The sequence below is a fragment of the Corvus moneduloides genome, chromosome 3 (genome assembly GCF_009650955.1).
Source record: "Corvus moneduloides isolate bCorMon1 chromosome 3, bCorMon1.pri, whole genome shotgun sequence".
Classification (NCBI taxonomy): domain Eukaryota; kingdom Metazoa; phylum Chordata; class Aves; order Passeriformes; family Corvidae; genus Corvus; species Corvus moneduloides.
This window is the reverse complement of record NC_045478.1, coordinates 3,424,094-3,444,403: the sequence shown is the minus strand read 5'-3', so window position 1 is coordinate 3,444,403 and position 20,310 is coordinate 3,424,094. Positions and strand designations below refer to the sequence as shown.

General features: G+C 53.7%; 1 protein-coding gene across 6 annotated transcripts; it reads left to right on the top strand.

Annotated features, from left to right (window-relative positions):
• The first annotated feature begins 7,819 nt into the window (after positions 1-7,819).
• CTSB (cathepsin B) lies at positions 7,820-19,976 on the top strand. Of its 6 annotated transcripts, none has more exons than XM_032104088.1 (10): positions 7,820-7,941; positions 13,212-13,363; positions 13,900-13,985; positions 14,396-14,510; positions 15,116-15,234; positions 15,865-15,950; positions 16,631-16,777; positions 17,424-17,540; positions 18,338-18,466; positions 18,573-19,976. In XM_032104088.1, exons 2-10 carry the CDS (start codon positions 13,238-13,240, stop codon positions 18,668-18,670), a joined length of 1,023 nt encoding a protein of 340 aa, XP_031959979.1. In that variant the 5' UTR covers positions 7,820-7,941; positions 13,212-13,237; the 3' UTR covers positions 18,671-19,976. The 6 variants fall into 6 exon arrangements, with proteins under 6 accessions (XP_031959979.1, XP_031959980.1, XP_031959983.1 ...); XM_032104089.1 differs by having other exon boundaries at positions 7,830-7,931; XM_032104092.1 differs by having other exon boundaries at positions 7,847-7,921.
• Positions 19,977-20,310: the final 334 nt, after the last annotated feature.

Below are 20,310 nucleotides of genomic sequence, written 5' to 3'. Positions count from 1 at the left end.
GGGGCAGATTTCGTGATTCTGCCAGGGAAGTGACAGCAGGAGCTGCCCAACTCCGCAGTTTTCTGCTCAGCCAAGGAAATTCTCTCCACACATCCCTCTGTAAAACCTTCCCGAACCACGAGATGGCATCAAAAACCAGAGCAGCCTGAACCAGACAGTTTTTCCCTCTGGTCTGGCCTCCTCCAGCAAACCCAGACTTGAGGAGGTTCATCCTGCAGGGATGAATGGCACAGCATGTCTCTTCTTATAGGAACGTCCCTTCTGCCCCAGGAAACTCCCTGCTGGCTCCCTCGTCCTGCACATTTTTTTCTAAATAAATTAAATTTAAATTAAATTCAATGTGCTTCCAAGTTTTTCCAAATCCAAACAGGTCTGGGTAACCATCTCACGGGTCCCTTGCTGCTGACCCTCAGAAAACCCTCCCAGCACTTTGCCCTTCCTGCCCCAGCTCCTTGTGAATGACCCCAATTTCCAGTCCCACCAGTTCTCCTCCTATTTCCATTTCCCCCCCTGAGGCTCATATATAAACAAAGCAGAGAGCAGGGAAAAACAGAGTTACCAGGAGAAAGCGAGTCCCGAGTGGCCGGCGGCATGTGACAGACCCTCACACGTCACCAGGAGCCTGGCATGGTGCCTGGTGAGATAACCTTTCACTGGAGCACCAAAAACACCCTTTTCCAAAGAATCTTGGGAGGTTTCCCTTCCTCCTAGGAGCCAGCAGCCCTCCTGGCTTTGCAGGCAGTCAGAGGGTGCCAGCAGCATGAAAAAGTCATTGCAGCAGAGCTCTCCATGGGCCAGCACCGTGGCTTTCTCCATCTGGACTCGCTGTGGGATGGAGCCTTCAGGTCTCAGTTTCCCTTCTGCCAAGCAGACACTGAAAGCGGCTCTGCAGAGAAATTCTGGTCTCTCCCTGAAGCCAAATTCTGCCTGTACCAGACACAGTCTCCATCCCTGTATCACCTTTCCAAGCCAAAAACCACACAGAACAAATATTTGGGCCTAGGGAATCCCCTCACAAAATGGGCGTTTCATGCTGTGAGCAGGAGAGATCAAGAGACGAAGTCACTGACACAAATGGGAGTCTGGGGATCTCCTGGAACAGACAAGGGCAATCACAGCCCTGGTCCTTGGCCAGACACGTTGGGAAAGCACCTTCCCAACTCTGTGTTGGGAGGGAAGACTCAGGTGAATGTAGGAGCAGCCAAGAGCCTGTGTGCCCACCTTGTTCAGGCTCTGCTCTGGGCCATGGCCAATCTCTGAGCCTGCAGAGAAAGGCCAAATTGTGAAACACTCCCCCAAAAAACTGCACCCAGAGCTGTCTCAGTAAAGTCAGGATGGCAAAGTTGCTCTGATTGGAAGGGACTGATACATTGGTCATGCAGAAGAGCAGAGGACACGGACCAGGGGGTTTGTTTTCCATCTGTACAACACCCACAGAAAAGTGCTTTGGGTGCAAATTCTCACATGTCACTGTCCTCAGTTCTCTCTCACTTCTTCTTTTCAGTGGATTTTCTCCTCTGGAGCCAGTTGGCTTTTTGAATCACAACAGCTGTCCTCATCTTTAGATGTCCCCATCCTACAGCTGTCATCTGCGCAGGGAGTGACCACAGAGGGGCACAGAGGGGAAGTCAGGTCCCGTTTTCTGTCACAAGCCAGGATGGATGGACACAAATTGCAGCTGAGTGGCTCAAAAGCACAGCCTCAGCAAGTGGGGGAAGCAGGAGGTCAGCATCCAGTGATGGGGCAGAGCAGCTGAGTTCTGAGCATTTCCCAACACTCCTGAATTCCCTGGAGGCTGGGGTATGGCAGGAGCAAGAGCAAAGTCAGGTGTGTACCAGAAAGGGAATAGAGGTCACAGCGTCTGCTCCGAAGTGTCTGAACGTGCCTGACCCAGCTGGACACGAGACAGGTGTGCCCAGGTAGCCAAGGCCAGTGTGTCCCCAGCACTGGTGTGTCCAGCAGGGCCAGGGCAGTGCCCGTCCTCTGTGCTGGCACTGCTGGGGCACCTCCAGTGCTGGGGACAGCTCTGGGACCCTCCTGACAAGAGAGACCTTGAGGGGCTGGAGCATGTCCAGGGAAGGGAACGGAGCTGGGGAAGGGGCTGGAGCAGCAGGAGGAGCTGAGGGAGCTGGGAAAGGGGCTCAGCCTGGAGCAAAGGAGGCTCAGGGGGGACCTTGTGGCTCTGCACAACTCCCTGACAGGAGGGGGCAGCCGAGGGAGGATTGGGCTCTGCTCCCAGGGACAGGATGAGAGTGAAAGGCTTCAAGTTGTACCAGGAGAGGTTTAGATTGGATATTAGGAATAATTTCTTCACTGGAAGGGTTGTCCAACCCTGGCACAGCTGCTCAGGGCAGTGGTAGAGTCCCCGTCCCTGAAGGGATTTAAAAGCCATGCGGATGTGGCACTTGGGGACACGGGTCAGTGGTGGCCTTGGCAGTGCTGGGGGATGGTTGGACTTGATGATGTCAGAGAGGTTTTCCAAACTAAATGATTCTATGACACCCCGTATGGAAAGCACAAGGCAAAAGTGCCCTGCAGTTAAGGTGTTTCCCAAAAGGAACATCCTGGACTATCTGGGACCAGAGCAGCTGCCCCAACCAGCCCCACACTGATGGGGATACAGCTCTGGGGAGCTTCCCCAGCCCGAAAAGCTGAGAAACACAACCCCTTGTCAGGGCAGAGAGAGTGTATGGAACAAGTTCCCATAGATTCAAAAATTTGTCGGATTCATGGAGGAAAATTCAGCTCTGATAAATATAAAGTTCCACCTTTGGCTCAAGGAGTGCTGCAGCCAAAAACTGCTGGGAGAGCTGGGGAGAGAGGTCTGACCATGCTGAGCAGTGACATTCTCACTGGTCTACAAAGCTCTGTCTCAGGCAAGATACAGGACAAGTTTGTTCTCAGCCTCTCTGATGTGCCAGACGTGAACAAAAACTTTTCCATCTTTGGATGAGAGCAGCTGGGCACCTCCATGGGCACAGCTGATCATGTTTGCGTGAAGAATTACGAGGGGAGACACCCCAGGAAGACACAATGGATGGAGAAAGGGAACCAAGGAGAGATTCTCAATAAAAATACACAAAACTGTTAACGTTTAATCTAGACAAGGACTCTGCCTTATGCTGGTGCTGAGGATCCATTTTGTCACCCTGCAAAGGGCCATAAACTTTGCAGGAACGAATAATATCCCTGTCCTTGCCTCCCCCATCCACCCAGGGCCAGCAAGTTCAGCCCTCGAAGTTTCGCTGCTCTCCCAGATCTTCGTCCCAGCGATGGTGGGAAGAAGCTTTTTGCTGATGTCATCTGCTCCCGAGTCACCTCCCAGCTGGTCACAGGGCTCCTCGTGAGCCACCCCGGCTGAGTCACCGAGGTTGTGTAACCAGAGTTCCCTGTTTGCACGGATTTTCAGGAAACCAGAGCTCCCTGTTTCCACAGACTTGCTGGGAGCAGGGGCAAGGATTTTGTAGCATCCTCCAGATCTAGAAGGGGCCTTCAGCCTTGTAAGCAGCGTCAGCAGCACAAGGCGAAGGGTGCTGCAGATGGGTGGCCAGGGGGTGTAGGACACCAAGACCCTCCCAGGTCCCACTGCCTGGCTGCATGGGTGGAAATCCAGGCCTGGTGTTGGATTCAGCTCTGCTGGTGCCTTAAATTATCTCCCATCCACACCAGGAGCACGCAGCCCCCACCAGCCAGGGCAGCCTCTCTTGCTCAATGAGGCAGCAAAGCCCATTTTCTGTCTGGACAGAAAAAACCTGGTCAACAAACCCCGACTTCCGCCAGACGAGCCTAAATCCATCAGAATTAGCCAACAACCCACCCAAGGCATGTTTCAGTGAGCTTTTTGAAGCCACGTGCTCCAGCAGTGACTCTGGCAGACAGGGAATGCTTGGAGGGGGAGGATTTGAGCTCAGGATGTCCCAGCTCCCATGGAGAGGCGAGGATTATGTCGGTGCCCAACCCTTCCAGCAAGGATTTATCAGGAAGCGTTATGGCTCTATAAAATCCTGTTTTAATTGCCTTGGGTGAGTATTTTACCTTGGCAGGTGATGCAGCCGTGTAATAGCCACCATTTTTCCCATCAAGGCCTCACAGATGTGCTGCTGCTGCCAGGAGGGGCAAGTCTGCTGCAAAATCCTGTCACAGAAATGTTAGAATCATAGAAAGACTTGGGTTGGAAGGAGCCTTAAAGCTCATCTCATTCCAACCCCCAACATGGGCAGGGACACCATCCCAGGTTGCTCCAAGGGGTCCAGCCTGGCCTTGGGCACTTCCAGGGATGTTGCTCAAAGAGGGACACGAAGCCAAGAGTAAAAGAACCTCAGGAGCAAATTTTGTAGTGCTGCTTTAGTAGTAAAATTACGGTGTTTAAAAGTGGCTGAAAAGGGTGAATCAGGAAAATCAGGGTGGATACACCCCAAAGGAGGTCTGGCAGCCCAGCTGGACAGGCTTTGGGTTCAGGGAGGAGCACAGTTCACTCCTACCCCAAGCCAAGCCGAGCTATTTGGTCATTAAATAAACCTGCATTTCCTACCCTTGTTGTAAGCAATGATGGTTCTAAACCCTGAAGAAGAAAAAAAACCCCATACCTGCATTAATTAGGGCTAATTTTTTTTTTTTAATTACAGGAGAACATACATAAAAAAAACCCTTTTATTTTCTAGAACTTATAGGTGTTGGCCCTGCAGCAGCCTCGTTAAGAGCTATTTGCTGTTCAGTGTAGAAGCAGGGGCACCATGATTCAATCAGCACTGATTTAACGAGTGATAAGAGAGGTTTGCCCAAGGCCTCCTGACCCATTTCCTTATCTCATTCCTGTAGTGGTGGATTTTGCTCCAAAGGCCAAAGCCTCAGCAAACATCATTCATTTTTTCTGATACACTAAAAAAAGTACCATGAGAAAAAAGGGTAAAAAAGGGCAGGTTTGTTTCATGGCTGGTTTGGGCACACAAGGGAGTTTTGAACTCTCTGGGAAGTCTCTAATGGGGAAATTTTCCTGGCTGCATTCAGCATCATATATAAAAATGATTTATCGTGGAATCACAGAATGGTTTGGGTTGGAAGGACCTTAAAAGTTCATCTCATTCTACCCGCTGCTATGGACAGGGACACCTTCCACTATCCCACGTTGCTCCAAGACCCATCCAACCTGGCCTTGGACACTTCCAGGGAAGCAGCAACTTCTCTGGGCACCCTGTGCCAGGGCCCCCCCCCCTCACAGGTAAGAATTTCTCCCTAATATCCCATCTAACCCATTCCCCTTGTCCTATCCCTCCATTCCTTGTCCCAAGTCCCTCTCCAGCTCTCCTGGAGCTCCTTTAGGCTCTGGAAGAGGCTCTAAGGTCTCCCTGGATCCTTCTCTTCTCCAGGTGAACACCCTCAGTTCTCCCAGCCTGGCTCCAGAGCAGAGGGACAATTTATCTCAAAACTGAACAAATTATCTCAAAAATTATCAACTTATCTCAAAAATTATCAACTTATCTCAAAAACTGACATGTTTTCAGCCCAAACCAACTGAAATAGGGGCAGGAGCTTTGACACTTCCCCAAAGAGGGCAGAAAGTCATCAGTCTGTGCAAAGTTTTAGTTCATGCTTTCGTTTCTTGAAAAAGACACCAAAAAGGAAAAACAGGTGGCTGCTCCCTCCTGAACAACCCACAGAGGACACAGGCAGAGCCCGAAGGATGGGCTCCCTGGTGACTCAGAACAAGGCAAATTAAAAAGCACAGGATTAAAATTGCTCTTATGTGGATTCTGGGCAAAAACCTTGCTGGAAATGAGGAGGTGTGGAGAAATAAATGTCCTGACTGCAGCTCCGCATGACTGGAGGCACCGAGGCCCTCGGAGCCGGATCGTACAAAGGGCAGGACAAAATCCAGGTTATTTCTCCTGTGTTTTTTGTCAACAAAACCTCGCAGACAACATAGAAAACTGAAATCAACCTTCACAAGGAGAGCGAAGAAACCCTGTGGAGCCAGAGGGAAGTCAGGTTACAAGCAATATTTTTTAAAAATTATTTTAATTGCTAAAGCACAAATAAAAACATCATGAAGGGATGGTTAAATATTACATGTAAAGCGTGCAGTGGTCCAAGGGCCACTGCACACAGAGTACTGAAGAATAAAAACATTCAAACACATCAAAACCATCTCCAATTTCACTGCAGAAGTACTGGGATGTGCAGTCAAGTGTATTAAATTTTAGTTCTCTGATTTTTTTCATCACTTCACTAGGAAACCTTCTCAAGCCAAAATCAATCTATAAAATGTGAGTGTGACCAAAATTTCATTGGATATAAAGGGAGCCAGGGGGAAAAAAGGTAATATGCTCACTGATTAATTATTTTTGATGACAGGCCACATGGTCTTTTCATTTCTGAGGATGGTAGGGAGTACAGTTTATTCACTCCTTCTCACAGAGAAGGGTGAGAAAAGAATAAAAAAATGATGCTTTTTTGTCATTTAAGAGAAGCTTTAGTACCACTGTAGTTTAGAACAGGGCTTGAAACTGGCTCCTAAGATGATTTTTCTGTTGCTCATACTCCTGAAAATCAGCCAAAAAGAGGGAAAAAGGGTCAGTCAGCACAGTAACACAGGGAAATCTTCCTGCATTTCCAGATGAAAACTTCAAGGGATGCTGGCAAGATGGAGGTGGGATGGAGACAGGATAGTGGTGGGGTGCAAGGAGGGTGGAGTAGAAGTCAGATGGGATAGAGGCAGGCTGGAGGGAAGCAGGAGGATCACGGAATCTCAGGATGGTTTGGGTGGGAAGGGACCTTAAAGATCATCCAGTTCCACCCCCTGCCACAGGCAGGGACACCTTCCCCTAGCCCAGGTTGCTCCAAGCCCTGTCCAGCCTGGCCTTGGACACTTCCAGGGATGCAGGGGCAGCCACAGCTTCTGTGGGCAACCTGTGTGATGCAGGTGGAGTTGAAAAGGGATGGGGGTGGGATGTAGGTGGGATTTAGGAAGGATACAGGCAGGTTGGAGGAGGAAAACCAGATGGGAGAGAAGTTGGCTGGAGGAGAGAAACAGGCAGGAAAAGGGATGGAGATGGGATAGCAAAGGGTGAGATACAGGTGGGATTCAGGAAAATTGCAGACAGGTAGGTGGAGGAAAACTAGATGGGATGGAGATAGGATGGAAGAGGGAAGCAGGAAGGATATGGATGAGATCAAGAGGGGATAAAGGTGGAATGCAGGTGGGACTGAGGAGGAATGCAGGCAGGTTGGAAGAGGAAAATGAGATGGAATGGGGTACGGCAGGAGGGGAGAAAGGCAGGAGGAAGGGAAGGGGATGGGATGGGATGGGACGGCAGACGGTGGAACACTTGTGGGATAGAGGAAGGTCAGAAGCAGACTGGAGGAGAGATACAGGCAGGATGGAGGTGGAATTGAGGAAGGATGCAGGCAGCTTAGGGGTATGAAAAGTAGGTGGGACGGGTGTCGACAGGAGGAAGGATGGAGGCAGGAGCAGGGAGGCAGAAGGAGGAATGGAGGCAGGAGCAGGGAAGCAGACAGGAGGAAGGAATGAGCCGGGAGCATGGATGGAGCCAGGAGCAGGGATGCAGCAAGGAGCAGGGATGGGAAAAGGCGGGAAGCAGTCAGGAGCAGGGATGGAGCCGGGAGCAGGGATGGGAGAAGGAGGGAAGCAGGAGCAGGGATGGAGCCGGGAGCAGGGATGGAAGGAGGCGGGAAGCAGTCAGGAGCAGGGATGGAGCCGGGAGCAGGGATGGAAGGAGGCGGGAAGCAGCCAGGAGCAGGGATGGAGCCGGGAGCAGGGATGGAAGGAGGGAGGGAGGCGGGCTCCGGGGGCGGGCAGCCGGCAGGATGCTGTCACGCCGGGGGCGGGCCGGCCCGGAATGACTCAGCCTCCGGGAGCTGCCCCGGCCGTGGCTACCGAGCGCTCGCGGGGCCGTGAGTCCCGGTGAGTCCCGGTGAGTCCCGGTGAGTCCCGGTGAGTGTCGGGGACGCGCATAAGAAGCGCAGCGGGCGCGGGTGCGGGCGCGGCGGCGGCGGGGACCGGTAAGGGAGGGGATGCTGTGGGGCGGGGGGAATGGGGCTCCCCCTTCCACGGCTCCGTGAGGGCCACGGAACACCCGCGGGGACAACAGCAGCAGCGTCTCCCGCTTTTTGCAGTGGCGTTTTGGGGGAATTTTGTCCGTGGCTAGTGCGGGGTGCGAAATGCGGCGTGAGGGAGGGGGATGCGCTGCGGAGCAGTGGTGCGGGTTGTTGCAGGGAAAATGAACCCTCAAAACTCGTCAAACCTTCAGGAAGGGTCGCGGGAGGAGAGAGGAAACCTTGTTTTTATGATAGAGACAGGGAAAACGCCGCAGCCCTGCTCGTCAGCTGACGCCGAGGTCGGTTTGGCACCCTGGGAACGTCCCGTGATGCACAGCCCAGCCTGGTTTGGACCAGGACCATGGCTTGGGAATGGCGCTGGAGGAGCTGCCGTGCATCTCTCTGGCCTGGAATGAATCTCTCACCCCTGTATCCCACTCTTAGGGATGCTCTGCGGGCGTGGTGCAGCAAAGAGCGCTTCCCTCTGGCATTTCCCTCTGGGTTGCAGATGAAGGGAAGGGATTTCCGTAGCACGGGGTGTCTGGGGGCTTGTGCAAGATTCCGGTTAATGGATTGGTCTGTAAGAAAAGAGGAAAAAAAAATCAGTGCAGCTTCACTGGGGAGTAATCTCGTGCTTTGTGTGCATGGAAACTGCAGAGGTGAGTGCTGTAGCTTGTCTCAGGAGGGACTTATTTTGTCAGAGACAGCAACCAGGTCTAGTAGGGTTGAAATTAGATGATCTTTAGGATCCCTTCCAACCCAAACCTTTCTAGGATTCTGTTATCTGACCTGTGCCAGTGATCTGGCTTTGCTAGAAGGGAATAAGTGTGGGGAGGAGCGCCTCATGTTTTTTTTCACTTGAAGAAAAAGTAATTCAAGCTTTGGTAATGCAGCGAGAGCTCTGATGAAGTCACCAGACCACGGGTTTGGTGCCGCCGAGCTCACCTGGTGACACAGCAGGCTGAGCTGGATCGGGATCCACAGCTGAACCTTTATGGCTTTGCTTTGTTTTGGCTCGGAGTCACAAGCCCTGGCAAAGAGAACAAAGGACAAAGCTCGGCCCGGGCGAACGGCTGGTGCTGAGCAGGACACATGGCTTGGGCTGTGCTGAGCACCCTTGGCTCTGGAGGAGTGGGGGATGTTGTAGAAGGGAGGGTGGGACAGCTTTTACCTTCCTCAGAGCCCTGGAGAAGGTGTGGATGCCTCTGTCTGTGCCTGCAGGGGGTTGGCCCAGACAGTGCAGGAGCTGGGAGATGCTTCAGGGCTGTGACTTATCTGTGGTCTGACCTGCCTCGGCTGAGTCATGTGAGCTGGGCTCGGAATAGCCGGTTTGGGGGTTGGGTTGTTGTAGTTCTTGTTTTCCTTAAATAAAGTTAAATGGGACTTGTGGGCTTTGATTTTGGTGCAGAGGTGAAGGGATTTGCTGCTGTGGGCACTGCCTTGGCTGCTGGGAGGGCAATGTGGGATCCTGCTGATGTCTGGAATGACAGGGTTCAACTATCAGGAGCTGTGTCCATGAGAAAACAGGCAGGGAGCTGCCCCTGGCTCCCAGATGCGGTCAGGAGGGATGGAGACGGCACTTGGGTGGTGTCTCCTCCTTCCCTCCTCCTCTGCGACAGCACAGAGGGCTGTGGGTGGATGCTGCAGCACCAGCACAGCCACAGCCCTTCGGGTGCTCTCCTCCCTCGCAGGCTGCAGCTGTTCTGAGCAGCTCCTGCAGAGCCTTCGGCCTTGCTGCCCCCTCCTCGAGAGGGGCTGCACTCAGCTGGCTGAACCGTGAGTGTCCTGTCCCACCCAGGGTCAGGTGTGCTGGTGGGTGTTCATTTCCTGCTCATCCTTCAAGAAATGGCATCAGCAGATGCTTTGGATCCCAAAGTACTCTCTGGTCTCAGTCCAGGGGAAGGTGGAGCAACCTGAGGGGCTCTTTGCAAGCCCCAGACATCCTCCTGCCACCACCTGGGCAGTTCTGCAGGGTGAAGCTGCCCTGTCCTGGGAAGCCTTGTTTCTGTTTCCAGGCTGATGGGCTGTGGTGGGATGAGAGCTGTGGATCAGCCTTAGCCAGTGTTATCCTGAAACTGAGGCACCTCTGGAGACGTTGGGGGTGCAAAGGGAAGGGATCTGCTGGGGTTCCTGGAGAAACTCCTCTGACCTGTTTGCTGTGCACCAAGGGCCACAGATGGTGGGGTGCAGCAGCTGTGATGCAATTTTGGTTTTGGGCCTGCTGCTCTGGGGTTTAAACGGCTGTGAGGTTTTAGGAGGAGGAGGGGTGTGAGGAGGAGATAGCGGTGCTGGGGGAAGCAGCAGTGTGATAACGCTGCCAGGGGAAGCTCTTGCTGCTCGGATCAGCTGGGACAGGGGGGTGAGGGAGGAAATCAGCAGCTTTTTCTCGCTGTAGGGTCTCGGGGGTTGTTGTGGTTGGGCTGCACGTGACCCGTGGCTGGTGGGAATCTGTCCTGCCAGTCCTGTGCCTGTGTGTCCTATTTATAGACCTGCTGTACACAGGATAAAGCCAGGGAGAAGGGGGGATTAGGGAGGAAAATATCCCACGGGATTGAGGATTTCCCCTTCCTTTTCCAGACAGATCTTGGGATACCTGGTGCCAGCTGAGAGTGTCAGCTGCCCACCACCCCAAACTTCACAGCCATAGGAGACCTCGTAGAATAATAGAAAGGTTTGGGTTGGAAGGGATGTTTAAAGGGCACTTAATTCCAACCCCTCTGCCACAGGCAGGGACACCTTCGTATCTTTTAGCTGTATATCAGGTTGCTCAGAGCCCCCTCCAACCTGACATTGAATGTTTTTTGGGATGGGGCATCCCCCATCTCTTGGGGCAACCTGTTCTAGTCCCTCACCGCTGTCAGAGGGAACAATTCCTTCCCAATATCTCCTCTATCCCTGCCCTCTGGCAGTGGGAAACCATTCCCCTTGTCCTGTCCCTCCATCCCTTGTCCCAAGTCCCTCTCCAGCTCTCCTGGAGCCCCTTTAGGCACTGGAAGGGGCTCTGAGGTCTCCCTGGAGCCTTCTCTTCCCCAGGCTGGACACCCCCAGCTCTTTCATGACCCATAGGGAGGCTCCATGCCCACAGGAGACTTGGCAAGAGGGTTTTTTTTTTTTTGCCTAAAGATCCATCTGGCTCCCAGCTATTTGCTTTGCTGGGTTTGCTGGCCCTGGGCCATGTCCGTGGTGCAGATGCAAAGCAGCAGAGCTGAAACTCTGCCTGTTGGAGGGGAAACTTCTGGGATCGATTTTCAGTTCGGTTTCGGGTTGCCTGGAGTGTGTGGTCTGGTAACCCGAGGCCGGGAGATGTCCCGTGTCTGTCCCTCAGAAGCTGGGTGCGAGCAGAGCAGCGCACCGATGCCTGGCAGGGTGGTTTTCAGCCTGTCAGCAGATTAACAAACATCCTGCTGGAAAAAACAAAGTGTAATCATGTGACTTCAGGCCTCAAAAACGCCTCCTGCCTGTGCTATGGGAAACACCGAGCTGACTGCAGGAAGTGCAGAGGATTTTGCGGGTTGATATTTGTGTCGGTGTGTATTTTATTTAAGATTTTCCATTAAAAAGGTGCTTCAGCTCAGGCTGGTTACCTGCAGGCTTCCTGTGGCCTGTCGTAGGCAAAAAAGCACAGTTGCATTAGAAATGTATATTTATTTTCCTGGGTGTAACCTGCTTCCTGCTGTGTAAGCAAGGGAGCACTGCCAGCGAGTCCCTTGCCTGCAGGAACCTCTAAGCAAAGAAAATACTCATGAAACCCCTGCAAACACGCATAAAACCCCTTCAGAGAGGTGAGATTTAAGAGTGGGAGGACCCATGTGCTGCTGAAACTCTTTTTGGGTTGAGCATCCTGCTGAAAGCGCAGAGAAGGGGGAACAAATAAATGGTGGGAAGGAGGAGTGGGAAAGGAGAAAAAAAACCCTTTTATACAGTGAGCTGCAGCCGCCTGGGCTCGCTGCTGCCAGAAAGTAGGACACTCCTGCTGGGTTTTCTACTCTGGAAAGGCTAAACTTGGCTGGGAGTGGGTGGAAGCAGCCGGCAGGGAGGTGTGTGTGTGTCTCCCATCCCCATCCCCTGCTCATCCAGCTCTGCTGCTGTGGGGCTGCCGAGCTGCTGGCAGGAGCTGCGTGTCCGGTTTAAGCCCGGGCTTGCAAAGGTGATTACATGTTGAGCTTGATGAGATGAGCAGGAATTAAAGCCTGGATATCTCTGCCGTGGAGGATCCGAGGTCCGGGGTGGATGTGGGGCTGGTGGGAGGGAGCTGGGAGGGTTTGGAGGAGGAGGAGGGTGCCCTGGTGTGTTTGCAGAGATAAAGGAGCTCGTGGCCTCATGATGTGTCTGAGTCAGGGGTGGGGACGAGGTACAAGTGGCTGCTGGCGCTGGGGGTTAATTTGGAGTTGGGCAATTCAGTGTGAATTAGGTTAAAGGAGAGCAGGGAAACCAGGGAGCCCTGGAATGTCTGTGGGCTGGGTGGTGCTTGTGCTCCTGCATGGGAGGCTCTAGGCCATTCTTTCCTGTTCCTGGATTTCCTCTGCACCTCTGATCCCCAAACTTGGGCTTTCCTCGTGCCCTGCACCTCTCTGGAGAAAAGCCCCAGTGGCAGGGGAGCAGGGGACAGCAGCCACAGACAGCTCTGGTGAATGCTGACCCCCCCTGTGCATGGGCAGGGGGTCACACCTGGGACTGTGACCCCAATCTGGGTCCCCAGGGCAGCAGGCTGGGCAAAATGAGGCTGTAAAGTCCAAAAATGTACTTTGGAGTAATATCTTTAAAGGGAAGAGCAGGGCCAGGGCCTATCAAGTCTCGTGCCTGAAGTTTGCTGTGGAGGTGGGATGCCACTTACTCCTTCTCCTGGTCCTTATTCTTCGTTTTTGTGGAAGTAAACACAGGTTTTAATACCCTCCAAATCCCTTGGATCTGCTTCAAAAGGTATTTTCCTGCTGCTGCTAATCCTGTAGTGGTCAACAAACAGGGCTGCCTTTATCTGATTTCTCCTGAGCTGCAGGAGGGGGGTTGTTACTCTGTTCCTGTGTCTCTCCTGACCTTTGGGGGAACTGGGGATCTGGAGGGACACCTGGTGCAGCCACACATTTTATCCTCCCACGTGTTGCTGCAGCTGAGCCCAGTTTGGGGATGTTTCCAACAATGCTCCAATCTGGCTGCAGGTGGAGTGTCCCGTTCCATAGCCAAGATGTGGCCGTCCGTGTCCCTGCTGTGTGTCCTGGTGGCCTTCGCCAACGCTCGCAGTGTTCCCTACTTCCCTCCTCTCTCCGATGACCTGGTCAACCACATAAACAAGCTCAACACCACCTGGAAGGTGAGTACTGGCCTGATGATTTGGGGATGTTTTTTTGGATGCACTGCTGACAGTCTGCATGTGGGATTTAGTGGCCGAGCTTTGGGAGTGTCACCACGGTGGTGACATCAATCCAGCCTTGTTCCCAGCTGACTTTTCCAGTGAGGTGATGTTCTCAGGGGTTCCTGCAGTGACAGGGGACTGTGGAGCTCCTCCTTGGAGCAGAGCAGGATGGATTTGTGGGGTAGGAGCAATGTAAGAGGAGGAAACTCTGCAGGAGGCTGGAAACAAGCAGCGAGCGTCCAGTTATTGGTGACCTGTCCCTCCTTGGCCCGTTTGCTGTGCCCAAAGCCTCGAGCTGGACCTTACTGGTCCTTATGGGCTGATCCTGGCCTGTATTCTGTGTCTGTAGGTGGTTGGCTTTTGGCCCCATGGCTGTGCAGCAATCCCAGACTCTGGTTGGGATTCAGGGAGCTCTGGAGCACCAGGCTGTGGTCCCAGCCATGCTCTTGGCGGCTCTGGAGAGTCGTGTCCCAATTCTGTGTGTCTCTTCCCAGGCGGGGCACAACTTCCACAATGCTGACATGAGCTACGTGAAGAAGCTCTGTGGCACCTTCCTGGGTGGGCCCAAGCTCCCTGAGAGGTGAGTGCAGGGAGGAGAAGGTGGCACTGCAGTAAAAGCTTGTGTCGATCTTCCATGAGCACCTGGAGTGGGTGAGGGGCTCTCCTGGCAGGCTGTGGGCAGCAGGGTGGACATTGGTGGAGCTTGGTGGACCTTGTTCATGGAATTAAGCACAGAGCACACGTGAGGGGGAAAATCCATCCCGTGTTCTGCCAGATACTTGAGCAAGTTGTGCAATTTGTTACCCTTGAAAGTGAACCCGCCAGAGGAGCTGCTGACCTCCGCTGAGGACATCACAAGTATTTATGCTCCTTCTGTAAGCAAACAACAGCCCTCGTCCTCCAGGTCACCTTCAGAGGAGGTTGGAGAGTGCAGTGCACCCAGTCGTGGGTCGCTGCTGCTCCTGTGACAGTGTTTCCCTCTCCTCACAGGGTGGATTTTGCTGCAGACGTGGAGCTGCCTGATAACTTCGACTCGCGGACGCAGTGGCCCAACTGCCCCACCATCAGCGAGATAAGAGACCAGGGCTCCTGTGGCTCCTGCTGGGTAAGGATAGGGGTGGTTTCATGTTGTGTTGATAAAATTTGCTGGGCAAAACCCATGCTTTTGAAATTGCTGGTGAGCCCCCTGCCATGGGCAGGGACACCTTCCACTTTCCCAGGTTGCTCCAAGCCCTGTCCAGCCTGGCCTTGGACACTTCCAGGGATCCAGGGGCAGCCACAGCTTCTCTGGGCACCCTGGGCCAGGGCCTCCCCACCCTCACAGGGGAGAATTCCTTCCCAATATCCCATCCATCCCTGCCCTCTGGCAGTGGGAAGCCATTCCCTGTGTCCTGTCCCTCCATCCCTTGTCCCAAGTCCCTCTCCAGTTCTCCTGGAGCCCCTTTAGGCTCTGGAAGGGACTCTGAGGTCTCCCTGGGTTTTTCCAGGTGAACAGCCCCAGCTCTCCCAGCCTGCCTCCAGAGCAGAGGGGCTCCAGCCCTCAGAGCATCTTTGCTGCCCTTTGTGGGGGGAATGCTGTGGGATGCTGCAGTCTCTGAGCTCCTGGGTGGCTTCTCCCAGCCAGGCCATGCCTGCTGCACTCATTTCCAGGAGGTTTCCTGATTTCTCTCCCCTGACCATCTCTAATGGGTGTTTTGGGGTTGCCCTCAGGCTTTTGGTGCCGTGGAAGCGATTTCAGACCGGATCTGTGTCCACACCAACGCCAAGGTCAGCGTGGAGGTCTCAGCTGAGGACCTGCTGTCGTGCTGTGGCTTCGAGTGTGGCATGGGGTGAGCTGCTCCTGGTCCTTGTGCACTGGGAAGGTGGTTGGGAGGAGCAGGGACAGACCCTGGAGGTGCTGATTGCTTCAGCCCTACCTTCATTACCTCCCTAACGAGCAGGAAGCTCCTCCAGAGGTTTGTGGGGTGGATGAGGGAGTTAGGTGGGAACAGAAAGGTGATTCCAGGGACTGACAGTGCCTCTGGGACACATCCTGCCCTCAGCATCGTGGATGGTGATGGCTGCAAGCACACAGTGATGCTGTCCCACACAGAGCTGGCAGCTGCCGAAGCTAAGGGAAAGATCTTTCATAGTCCCAGATCCTTGGTTTTCAGGCACTATGGCTTTTCCAATTGTTGAGCACAGGGTGGGGAGTTGAGTCTCCAAGTCCTGTTGCTGCAGGCAGCAGAAGCTGATCAGGGACCTGGTAAGGAGGCACTTTGGGATGTGGAGCCATGGGTGTTCTTGGTTCTCTTCCTGAGGCCTTGGTGTCTCAAGGCAAATCCCAGGGAAGGCAGGAACGGACTGAAAAAAGGTTTTATGTGCCCGAAGCTTCCCTTGAACCATCACAGGCTGGCTCCATTCCCCTGCCTCTCCCAGAATGGGATGGCTGGGGCTGGAGCTGGTGCCTCTTCCCCCAGGTGCAATGGTGGTTACCCCTCCGGCGCGTGGAGGTACTGGACAGAGAGAGGCCTCGTGTCCGGGGGTCTCTACGACTCCCACGTGGGTAAGTCCTGGCAGATACCTGTGGGAAAGCAGAGGAGCATCTCTGCTTGGTTAAGGTTCATGTTTTCTGGGATGCTTCGCTCCTGGTCTGCATCCTTGTGGCTGTTCCCTCCTTCAACTCGAGCACCTCTGCAGCCCCAGCTGGCTGCTCCTGCCCCCGTGGCTCCTTCTGGTCACTCCTTGGGGACAAGGGTCCCTGAGCAGCACCCAGAGGCAGGAGGCCCATTTGGGAAGGGAGCCAGGAACCCTTAACAACCTCCCAGGGTTCCTGTTTCCATAGCAGGAATGAATCAGGCTGTGAATTTTGTGTTGTTGCTGGTTTTGAATCAGTTCAATACACTTTGGATGAGGTGGGGAGTCTTCCTGACAAGTTTCCCCTTCAAAAAATAACTTCCAGACTGGAACCCTCTGCCTCCTCCTGGCATGACCATCAGTTGGTTCATGTTTCCACCTTTTCCATCACCTTTTGGAGAGCGAGGTGGTGGGAAGCAGGTCTGGAGGGAAACCCGTTGCTGATGGAGGGATTGCCCATCTGGCAGGGGAAGACCTTCTCCTGCACCCCACTGATTTGTGGGGTTCCTGGGGCAGAAACGCCCTTTCTTGGGGCTTCTGGTGCCTTCTCCAGTGTGGCTGTTGGGATCTTTGGGGACAGCCAGTTGATGTCACCTCTGTCCTGGACAGGCTGCCGGCCCTACTCCATCCCACCCTGCGAGCACCACGTCAACGGCAGCCGGCCCCCCTGCACCGGGGAGGGAGGGAGCACCCCGAGATGCAGCCGGCACTGCGAGCCTGGGTACTCACCCTCGTACAAGGAGGACAAGCACTATGGTAAGGGAGCTGCTCTTTGTGGCATCAGGGCGGGCTTGGCAGGACCAGACCCATCACCTGGTGGTTATTTCCTGTGCCCTGTCCCTGGAGGCTCCAGTCTGGTGGTCCTGGAGCAAACCTGAGCCGGGCAGATGCACAGTTTGTGTTTGCTGAGACTCAGCTGGGAAAGGGGGAACTGGTGGAGCTGGTTTGAGTCCTCATGGTGCACGTGGCTGGCTTGAAGAGTGTGGTGCTGAGCCCCATCTGGTGTCAAAGCCAACTCCAAGTCTCCTTGGCAGCAGCCAGCCTGGTACATTTAGGATAATCCGGCTGTTTCCTGGAGATTTGTCTTCTCCTTGAGCCTTTTGGGTTGTTTTAAAAAGGAGGATGTACAAGGAGAAAATGTCCCTTCCCACTAAAGCTGTCTGGAATAGGTCTGTGGGTACAGAATAGGACTCAGATTAAATAATTCCCTGTGGAAGAGTGCTGGCTGGAGCCCACTTTTCCTGCCTGGCTGCGTCAGGAGCCTCTGGAGCAGCTGGGTTTGAGTTTAACCTGAATTTAGATGCAAGAGGCCTCTTGCAGGGTCACAGTGAGCAGGCTTGGTCGAGCCATCCTGTGTGGCCTGACAACGCCATCCTAATGGTGGGAATTCTTTTCCTTTAAGGCATCACATCCTACGGCGTCCCTCGCAGTGAGAAGGAAATCATGGCTGAGATCTACAAGAACGGCCCAGTGGAAGGAGCCTTCATTGTCTATGAGGATTTCCTGATGTACAAATCAGGTGAGCAGCAGCACTGGGGCTGTGGGGGGAGCCCTGTTCCCTGGTTCATCCGTAGGGTCCCTGTTTTTGTGGCCCTGGTCTGTCTTCTCCAGTGTGGGAGGAGATGTCAAGCTCACACTCGAGTATCTGGTGTGGCAAGGACGTGGGCAGATGCCATCTCCTGCATCCATGGGTTTATAGCAAGGGGGAAAGGTGCTTGGGACTGGCTCAGGGAGGGAGCCCTAATGGGAACCACCCCAAAGTCCAGCTGACAGCAACAGCTCAGATTTTAGGACCTCAAATCTCTTGTTCTGATCTGCCTTTGAGCCCCTTGGGGAATGTCTCTGGTGCGTGCTCAGCTGGTGCTGAGTGTCAGTCACAGAGTCATGGAATGGTTTGGGTGGGAAGATAATGATTAAAAAATCATCTCATTTGAGATGAGGAACATGGGCAGGGACACCTTCCACTAGCCCAGGTTGCCCCAAGCCTTGCCCAGCTTGGCCTTGGACACTGCCAGGGATCCAGGGGCAGTCACAGCTTCTTTGGGCAACCTGTGCCAGGGCCTCCCCACCCTCACAGGGAAGAATTTCCTCCTAACACCCAACCTAAATCTCCCATCTTTTAGTTTAAAACCTTTCCCTCTTGTCCTATCACCATCCCCCCATGCGGAACTCCTTCCTGCAGACTCTGCACTAAGTTTCAGTTTCGCATTCAACCAAAAGCCCCTCCTCAGCCTCTCTGGGGGCTGTGATACCGGCTGTGCCCCGGGCTGTGAGCGCTCTGCAGTGTGCACATTTTGGGGTGTTTTTCCCTTGCAGGGGTCTACCAGCACGTGTCTGGGGAGCAGGTGGGAGGCCACGCCATCCGCATCCTGGGCTGGGGCGTGGAGAACGACACTCCATACTGGCTGGTGGCCAACTCCTGGAACACCGACTGGGGGGAGAACGGTGAGAGCCGCCGGGAATCCCCGCCCCATTCCCGTGGTGGGATGATGGATAGGTGGAGAGGGTGACTTTCTTTTTTTCTTTTCTTTTGCTCTTGGTGTTCTCCCAGGCTTCTTCAAAATCCTGCGAGGAGAGGACCACTGTGGCATCGAGTCCGAGGTTGTGGCCGGCATCCCCAGGACGGAGCAGTACTGGAAGAGGATGTAACTGATCAAACCACAAATAATCCTGAGTCCCTGATGCTTTTAACTGATAGCGGGTTGGGTGCAGAGACCCCCCCCCTTCTAAAAGAGACTCTAGTTCAGGTTACTTTATTAAAGCTTTTTATCTTTTTTTTTTTTTTCCATTTTTGTTGGTTGGGGTTTTTTTTTGTTTTATTTTAAATTTTTGGGTTTGTTTTTTAAATGGTATGGTGGAGCTGGAGGTGGAACTGCTCTCTGGCAACCTCCTGCTCCTGGTGGGTCACAGCAGGACATTGGGGGCATTCCCTGCTCAGAGGACTGCTGGAGAGCTCACTGGCCTCTTGGAATTTGGTTAGCCTGGACCCCTTCCAGCCCAGTTTGCTACTGGGAGGGCAGGAAACAGTAGCTTTGTGCTGGGATTAGGGACTTGGTGGGGCAGCAGAGGTGGATGCTGCTGGAAAGCCATGGCTAGGGGGGACTGTGCACACCCAGATGGGTTGATCTGACTGTTACCACCTGAAACAAGCAGGGAAGAATTTCCTGTGAGTGCGTGCCTTGAATTGGCTAAATTTAGACCTATCAACGACAAAATACTGCTGAACTTGATGTGGGGGTGGCTCTGGCCAGGGCTGCCTGCCCCAAGTCCCTCGTGCATCACCTGCTCTGCTCCATCCTTCTGGCTTTTCAAACCACTTCTTCCTCAGCTGTTCACTGGCTTTTTTATCTGCTGTACTCTGGGGTTGTTGATGCTGGGGAAGGGCCTGGCTGGAGCTCCATGAGCCTGTGATCAAATATCCTGCAAGCAGCTGCGAGGGAGCTGGGAAAAGCAAAGCCCTTCTCCTCCGTGGCTGAGCAGCTTGATGTGTGCAGGTCATGCCTGGGCAAGGGTGCAGCACCCAAATTTGGGGTGCTTTGGGGCTGCAGGTGCTGAATGTTGAGATGAGGGATGGTTCCCAAGTCTGCTGCAGGCAGCTCAAGCAGATGCTTGGAGGTGTCTCACTAACTTGGACACAATTAAAGCTTTTTTTTCTTGAACCACAGGCGTTAAGGAAGGTAAAAAACCTTATTTTTGTTACTGGGGGAGGTGTAACAGGTTGTGTACAGGAGGAATCATGCGATTTGCCAACACTAATATAGCGAAGAGCTTTTCTTTTTTTAATTTTAAAGCACAAAATCTATTACTGAGCTGAGGCTACGGGTCTGAAACGTGTGAAGCAGGCTCTCCATGCACTGTAAAATAGCCCCTTACCTCTGCTTGCTCAGACACCAGTGAGGCAGAGCTGTGCTGTATTTGGCTGGAACACCTGTGCCAATAAATGATTTCTCCAGTGTCTCGGCTCCTGGCCCGTGGTTGCTTCTGCCTGACTTCCACCACCTCAGGTGGGTGTCTGGTGTGGAAGCCAGGTGAGACCCTTGTGTCTTCAGAGAGTGGTTTGGGTTGGAAGGGACCTTAAAGCTCATCCAGTTCCACCCTCTGCCATGGCCAGGGACACCTCCCACTATCCCAGGTTGCTCCAAGCCCCGTCCAACCTGGCCTTGGACACTTCCAGGGATCCAGGGGCAGCCACAGCTTCTTTGGGCACCCTGTGCCAGGGCCTCCCCACCCTCACAGCCAGAAATTCCTTCCCCATATCCCATCCATGCCTTGTCCCAAGTCCCTCTCCA

Excerpts from the sequence above, each read along its gene's own strand:
- CTSB (XM_032104088.1), top strand. The coding sequence starts at position 13,238 with ATGTGGCCGTCCGTGTCCCTGCTGTGTGTCCTGGTGGCCTTCGCCAAC. Across the intron at positions 16,778-17,423 it reads CAAGGAGGACAAGCACTATG|GCATCACATCCTACGGCGTC; the intron begins GTAAGGGAGCTG and ends TTTTCCTTTAAG. Across the intron at positions 18,467-18,572 it reads CACCGACTGGGGGGAGAACG|GCTTCTTCAAAATCCTGCGA; the intron begins GTGAGAGCCGCC and ends GTGTTCTCCCAG.